We start from the raw sequence: 8309 nt of genomic DNA on the forward strand, positions 1-8309 counted from the left end.
CAAGGAAAATAGGTGAACACAATGAATCTTATTACAGGTTTGCAAGTTTGTATTGCTTTCATAGCAAGTACTTAACTGGTTAATTTCTGCGGTGATCTGTAAAGATTCTAGTTCAGAAAACCTATCATTTTGAGTACAACTCTGGTATGGTTTACTATGCAAAAGGATTGAATATCCTGCAACCCAACCGAGAATAATTGGATCTTGAGTTAAACTCTGGTGTGGTTTATCACACAAAGGGGTTGAGTATCCCGCAACCCAACTGAGAATAATTGGATCCTGAGTTATAAGTTTCCAATTATTTAAGTGGTAGTTAAGTCTACTCACCTGTTGGTTCATTTGCGTTGAGGTTGACTCCTCTTGCTCTCCCTGGTCCTGACTGCTGCTGGTGCTCTGGGTGATGGCCCCCCTCTTTTTAGCATCTGCCTGAGGAGGACCCCGCCAGTTTGAAGCTTTATTATTATTTATTTTAGGAGTACCTGTCTGAGGCACCCATGTACTTCGCTTTGTAGTGAACCTTTTTGTTACAGCCACCTCAGTTCTTGACCAGATCTTTTGACTGATCTTGCTGTTCTGATCTCTTCTCCTAGATCTTCACCAAATAGATAGATTTCTGTTCCAGATTGCAATAGAAAATCTTTCACATTTTTATTTATAACTGATAACAGGAGGGACTTACGTCCCTTTCTATCTAAATTTATAGTCACAGAGTAGGGTTGGAGCATCATTCAGTATTTTAATGATATCCATCTATGTCCTTAATTATCTCTTATGCACATTTGAAGACATGAACCCAGACATGCCAAGGCTGTTGAGGTTTGTTTCTGTTTTGTTTGTATCATTTGGTCACACTTCTGGGATAATTAATCATTGATTGTAGTGCTTACCTCCGGGTTTAACAAAAGAGGCACCATTAATTTCATGTTGGAGAACGGTGAGTTTTCATCAGTATGCCATTCCCCCAATCACCTTTGTGCTATTTGTTTGTGTAACTCTCCTCCTACTCTCACCAGCTGTGACTTCACACCTTATATGTCTATTACCTGAGGATCCAACATCTCTTCATGTGGTAAGGCTTCAGGTAATTCTCATAAAGATTCTATATTTTCCACATTTACATCTTGTTGTACATGTATCGTTTTGTTGAGTATGCTCAATTCTATGCATTCATTATCCGGAGGGACATTTTCAATGTCTTCCTCCATGTAGTGTGATAATGTTAATGGTGTCTTTCCAGTTTCTGGAAGTAAAACACAATGCAAGCTGTGCTTATGGTACAGCATGTGACTTATGGTACAGCATGTGGCTTATGGTACAGCATGTGGTTTATGGTACAGCATGTGGCTTATGGTACAGCATGTGGCTTTCGCTACATCACAATATAACCATGTAAGTTCCCGCAGAACTTCCCTTGAAGGTTATATAAAACTCAACCGCGTGTGCTCCCACAGAACACCCCAGAGGTTGATTATTTGATAGCTTAGCAAGACTCAACCGCGTGTGCTCCCACAGAACACCCCAGAGGTTGATTATTTGATAACTTAGCCATTGTAGACCACGTACGCCCCCGCAGGACGTCCCACAGGTCAGGCCAGTTCTTGCTAGAAAATAATAGCCGGCCTTGTAAATGCTCGTGCGCCCAGGCACAAAAGTAAAAACACACGTTCTTTAAACGGTGTAGCGTTAAATGTTTTGCTGCATAGCGAAGCTATAAACTTTGTTGCAAACTTGCAAAAGATGAAAGGCCGGCCATTTTCGTACCATCATCGCTCGAATCGGAGCTCAAAAGTTCCTACTATAAGCTTTTCAAGTTTCTTCAATTTCTTCAGCAGTTTAGATCTTGACTCCGACTTTATCTTTCCCATATTACAGTTTTAGAAACACTTATTTTAACTAAAAATTGGTAAAAAGGTGGGAAAACGTGACGCCGTTACGTGACATAAAATCCGAATGAAATTAGTGTTGCAGACGCAGTGTTGCCAATGTGCATGGCTGCGTTCAGAAATTTAAGCTTTTAATCTTTAAAATTATGTGTGACGCCACGGACTAAAGCCGAGACTACAACTGTTTTCCTAATCATAGAGGACAATGCAACAACAAGTATAACTTCAACACTTTAAAATAAATCGTTTATTTGTGAAACTATTCATTTTCATAATGTTAACAAAACATTTTCTAGAAACTGAGCTGGTGGAGTTACATTTTCATGCCTTGCCCAACTTAAATACCATATCACAGACATGATATGAGCGCAGCAACCACTTACACTTACTTAATGACTTACCACTTGTGGTGCGATCCATTGCAGTATAACTCGCTGCACTTCCACAAGATTAACATTGTGTCTTCTCCTGTGAGTGATTTCAGTTCCACAATTGACACAATATATAGATTCACTAGGCAAAATCGGAAAGTCCAAGTTTACGGGGTCGTCATCATGTAAAGCGGCTTCGTTGCCAGGGTTAACGTTTGAGCGGGTACTGAGTCCAAGAGTGAGCCGGGGTCATCGGATAGAAAATCACCAGAATCCATTTTGAATAGCACAGTCGTTAAAAATAGCCAAAATCGAAATAATATTCACAATATAATACGAAAAAGAACTGTCACAAAACTGTTGTCATGGCAGTGTCACCAATAATAACAATAATCAATTACAAATCTGTTTTTATTCTTATTTAATATTATTTATATTTACACTCCCGAATAGAAATCAAAATTCATTAAATATTATTATTAAATTATTTGTGAACTTCTTTTTTCTCAATACAGCTGTTCAAAACTCTAGCCCATTTTGGTTGATGTCCTTTCTAAATGTAGTTTGTCTAAATCTTATTTGAGTTTTTAGCAAAGGTAAATAAGAGCTATACGCAACCATCAGTCCACAGTGGTCGGATGGCAAGCTATTTATAATATGTTTTTCTTTGTAATCACAATTACAAAAAACATTATCAATGCAGGTGGCGGTCGAGGATGTTATTCTAGTTGGTTCTAAAAAAAACATTTTTTAAATTAAATGATCCAAACAAATTTAACAATTCCATACTGCTTGTACTATTTTCTAATAAATTAATATTGAAATCGCCACAAACAATTATTGACTTGTGACTAGTAGAAACCTTTCTTAAAACATCCTCCATGACTGAATCATAATAAAGTAAGATTTTGATAATTAGGTGGTCTATATACACAAACTACAACATGTCTATCCAGCTCAACACAGGACAACTCAATGGTGTGTTCAACTGACAGTGCTACAATGTCCTTCCTTTCTTTAGATTTAATACTATTTTTAACTAATATTAGGGACCCACCATGTAATATTTGTTTTCTACTGAAATTACTACTTGAACGTCACACTCTTGAACGTCCAAGTAAATATAAATATTAAAAAAAACAAAATGTCTGTCTATCGGTCAGTCCTTTAGTTGCTGAATTACCTCGTTCCCAAATATAGTACAATACTATATACCTACTATAGTACAGTTGGCAACCCTAACTGACCAATAGAGTGGTAGCTAATGATATCAGTAATAAACAGTAAATATATTTTGTTGACTAATTGACTTCACAGCAGTTTATTATCAAGTCATAGCTACTCCTACTCCCGCACGGTGAAACCACTGCTCGGCTGCCATTGAATTATTCAATTTGAACTAGTAGTTCCGGAGGTTAGCGCATTCAAACTAACAAACAAACTCTTCAGCTTTATAGTATTAGTAAAGATTTGACCCGGGAATCGAAATCGAAATGGTCAATCATTCGTTACATTTGTACCACTAGAGACTAAAGTAGTTAACTAATAGAGAAAAAAATAGTATCAGGATTCCTACTCTTAATACTTTGGGGTTTTTTTTGACGGATCACCTGATGGTAAGCAATCCCGCCGACCATGGATGCCACGCCTGTGCGTTGCGGCCGTTTTGGGAGTTAGGAATTTAAGTGTTGTTGAGGAATCGGGGATTGGGAAGATTAGCAAGGGAACTCCCTTACGTTTACCTGAACCCCAATTAATTAACTAATTAATTGGGGTTCAGGTAAACGTAACGGTCGGATTTCTGTGGGGCCGTGGTATTACTCCGGTCAAGCCGGCCTATCAGTGCCAAAGCATGGTTCTCCCACACTTAAAACCACCACTGGATTAAAAACCATTGTGTAATACATATGTTATGAACATCAGGCATAGTAAAACACTATATATCCAACAGTTACATTGTACCTATGTACAATCTTATATGTACATATATAAGTGGTAGTCACCCACTCCAAGATTCAATTGTATGCACCGGTTATATCCAGATATGATTTGTATGAAACTAGGACATAGCTAGTGATCCTTTGTGACCTTTCAGCACTTAAATAAGCCTGTAGGGGGACTCTTAAGATCTAGATTATTTTATAAAGAACTAGCTTCTCCTTGCAGCTACATGCAAAGTGTGGCAGGAATTGATTGCTGCATGTAGCAACTCTTTGTGTGATCCACGAATTGTCGTTTCGGATCTGGGTGTCATACGTATATGAACTTGTATGTTTGTTAACCATCAATGATACAGGAGAAAATCCTAGTTTTTTTTTTTTTTTATTCGACAAAAACTAATGCTTGACTACATCCCACCTGATGGTAAGTAGTGATGTAATCGTAGGCGCACTAGTTTCTTAAGAGCCTATTCACTCTAGACTTGAAGACACCCACATTGTAGTCCGATGGAAAAACCGCAGTAGGCAGATTATAGTGTGGGGCAATGTACAAAAAGTGAGCTATTTCACCAAAGACATGCTATGCTACATTGCTGTGGATGCGTTCAGCTGCCACCAATCATATTCATTAGTACACATAGCTTAGCAATGATGAAAATGAATTTTTATATGGAAAGATGCATGCTATGGATGGCTTACCCACTTCCCTTCATAGCACATCTTACTCGCATACCTTAGTATCAATGGAAACGGTCACATACTCCACAGCCTAGCTATTACATCTTCATAGCATAGCTACACAGCACATCTCTGGTGCAAAATCAGCCTAAAAGGATGTTTTTCCCGAAGCAACTTGTCAACAACAAATACTCATTAAATATAAGTGACAGCAAGTGATTTAAACAAGATTCTCTTAATGAACACATTAGGTTCATAATTACTTCAGTTGTATCACTTTCCCATTAAAGTAATTGCTTGTTGAAACTGAATTGGAATATAAATATACTCATTAAACCCTTTTTGAGTTAAATATTGAGCTACACATGTGGTTACTTTAGTTAAAACAATGTAATATATCATAATGCCAAGCATTATAGTCTCTGGCCGATCCAGAACTGCGGATGACCTACAGGAAGAGCAGAAGTACGAATGGGGTGGTTTTTAGTCAGTAAGATTCTGACACTCGCTCTCGCCTCATCCAAGACGGGAGAAGACAATGGATGACTTTCCTTTCTCAAAAAAAAAAAGTCTTCTAGTTAGTCCCTCTCTGGGGCTGCAGATAAACATAAGGACTACCAAGACTAGCTCACTCAGTCTGACACTCCTTCCGCCCTCCGCCTCACGGTGGAAGGAGTCATTAATTTAATTATTTGCTCTCCTTAAAAGAGGCCACAAAATCTGAAGTGCACATAATTTTATACAATGTAACACCCAATTTGCACCAATTATGTTATGAGTCCCGTTTAATAGGGAGTTTTATTTATATAACAATATTTTTTCTAATTGGATTTTAAAATTTATACTATGATCGAGTGATTATTTTTAATAATGCAGGAAAAATCCTCCCTAATTGTTTGCTAAAGCTAATATTTATTTAGGTATTTTAATTTAATGTTATCCTTTTGTACAAACATGATTGGGGACTATCCTTAACATACATGTGTCAAATTAAAGCCGCACTTATATGCCTAATATGGGCAGTATGTTTTTTATTGCACAATAAATATGTATAAATATTCAAAAACAAGACTTGTATCTTTTACTTAGAGCACATTTTTCCTGTTTATGTCTTAACAGGTTTTATGTATGAGCAAAAATATCACTTTGTTGAGTAAATGAATTTATTTAAGTACGTAAATGCGCCCTAATGATGTACTTGTAAACGAAATGTATTCAAGCAGCATGGTAGACAATGTGACTTGATAATGCAAGTATTATCTGATAAACAAGATATTACGAGTCGGCGTCGCGGCGTCATTATCAAACAAAAACAAAAAATAAAATTGCGCGTCGCGTCGCTTACAAAAATCGTAACATTTTTATTTTTACGCAAATGTTTTATTTTTATTTTCCCGCTACAATTAAAAATAAAACAGATAATATATGGACGCTTACGCCTTTTCTCTGTGACAGGCAAAGGTATACATGTACAAATCCTTATTTTAAAGTAGGAGTATTAATAAAAATACGTTTTAAAATTAACAAAACAATCATTATAACGGTTTATAAGCAATTCACGAGTTGAGTGGCCGCGCGGCTGAGGTCATTTACACTGACCTAACAAAGAAAAACATGAATACCGAGTACCGCGTGTGATTAAACTATAAAAACATACAAATAATAATCACGACGCGACGCGATAAAGAAATCTTCTTCACGAATACTCTACACACAAAGCAATATATAAATATATCGGATATGATGTCGGACTCCGCTTTAAATCGATATTTCATGAGGTTTTAGGTCTACATTGAACCTGTGTTCCCTGCACATGACATAAAGGGCCTCAAGAACAAAGAAATGGGCCCGTAGCGCCCATGTCAGCTGTTTTTATCACAATGAAAACACAAACATTGACATTATTATCGATTATTACTTACCTCGAATTTATTCCTTCCGGAATAACTCATGCTCGGGTAAGGCGTTACCTTAGCCACAATGTATGATTTACAACACTTTATTTAAACAATTATTTGTGCAAAGTGCACCACAAAACAAATATGGAGGAAAATCTTATTTGATTTTTCGCAGACCGACGAACTACAGACGTCCTTCATCAGCTGCACCGCTGGGTTACCAGACTGACGTAATTTGCCCACTTTGTTGTTTTATTGACATGCCAGAAATAACTTCGATGTGTATGTGACATGAATTTAATATAAGTTTGTTGTTTTAAATCAATAATTGATTTTATATGTTATGAATATAGAAAAAAGCTATTAAACCCTCATCGTTTACAGTAAACAGAACAGTACTTTCTACAGTAATCCTTTCATTCCGACTAAAGTTTTTGGTTGTTGGACCTATGTGCTTTCGAATTTTTGTTGATTGCAATGCAGAGAATGATTTATTGCGGCAAACAATTGATTTTTAAATTTTGCTTAATTTGATATGAACTTTAACTATTCATCGTAGAGATTTTCACTGAATTGACTAACGTAGATATTTAAAAAAAAATACTTGATAGTAGTATAGTTATTTCAAAAACTTACGAAAAAGCAATATAACCATTACTTTAATTTTATTGGAGTGTTAACTATTAAGCTAAATTTTATTACTAAATATTGGGAAATTTCCTTACGTGACAACATTATTTGCGTTCCAGCAACCATTTCACATAAACTACAAAATATAGCATAAAAAATGTCCAGGTCAAAGCTTCGAAAATATCGATATCTTAAACCAAATAATCCAAACATCTATATCAGTCTCTTTTAATCTTATTGGAAACATATCTTTACATCTCTTTCTAAGCTAAAAATATCAGGTAATGTAAATAATTTGGAAATTCTTCATACTAAAACTCATTGATAAACAAAAATGTTCTTTTCGTTTTGTATGATATTGAAAGATCTTTTAATGAGACTGTTTTAATATTCTAATTAGACATACTAGACTCTGCCTAGACAACCAACAACAAATTCAACACATACTATATAAATAAAGAATTCACTTGAAATTAGTGAAGATTTTACATGAATCACAGTATCCAAGACTGTTTTGATGAATGCTATAGTGATTTCAGTACGTAAACACGTAAAAATTGTTCTATTTTTGTTGTTCAGTGCAGCTAATGTTATGCCTAGGCGTAGAAAGATGGGATAGGATAACGAAAGACAAACGATAGAATGATGATTGACTGACATTTGAGAATTTAAAGAATTTTAAAATGGTTTTAATCCACTATTCTGTTTTATATTCGCTTCGCTTCAAGCTTCCTTGTGCGAACTGCTAGGAAGTGGAATTCTTTGCCGGAGTCTGTGTTTCCTGATGGGTAAATATGGTATAACCCGGATGTCTTCAAAGCCCGAAAGAATAGGTTGCTTATGGACAGACGTGCTCCAATATATAATAGGCTGCATCATCACTTACAACCAGGCGAGATAGTGGGCAAA

The 8309-nt window shown here is 36.1% G+C and overlaps 1 protein-coding gene across 1 annotated transcript in view; it reads right to left on the reverse strand.

The window, feature by feature from the left end:
- LOC118279952 (F-box/LRR-repeat protein 2) overlaps nt 1-7008 on the reverse strand; it is a 40555-nt gene extending 33547 nt beyond the window's left edge. Inside the window, exon 1 of the mRNA XM_050702786.1 lies at nt 6795-7008. Within this exon, the coding sequence (XP_050558743.1) occupies nt 6795-6824 (30 nt within the window). The 5' untranslated portion in view covers nt 6825-7008. The remainder of the gene's footprint in view (nt 1-6794) is intronic.
- Nucleotides 7009-8309: the final 1301 nt, after the last annotated feature.

The sequence above is a fragment of the Spodoptera frugiperda genome, chromosome 22 (genome assembly GCF_023101765.2).
Source record: "Spodoptera frugiperda isolate SF20-4 chromosome 22, AGI-APGP_CSIRO_Sfru_2.0, whole genome shotgun sequence".
NCBI classification, from domain to species: Eukaryota; Metazoa; Arthropoda; class Insecta; order Lepidoptera; family Noctuidae; genus Spodoptera; species Spodoptera frugiperda.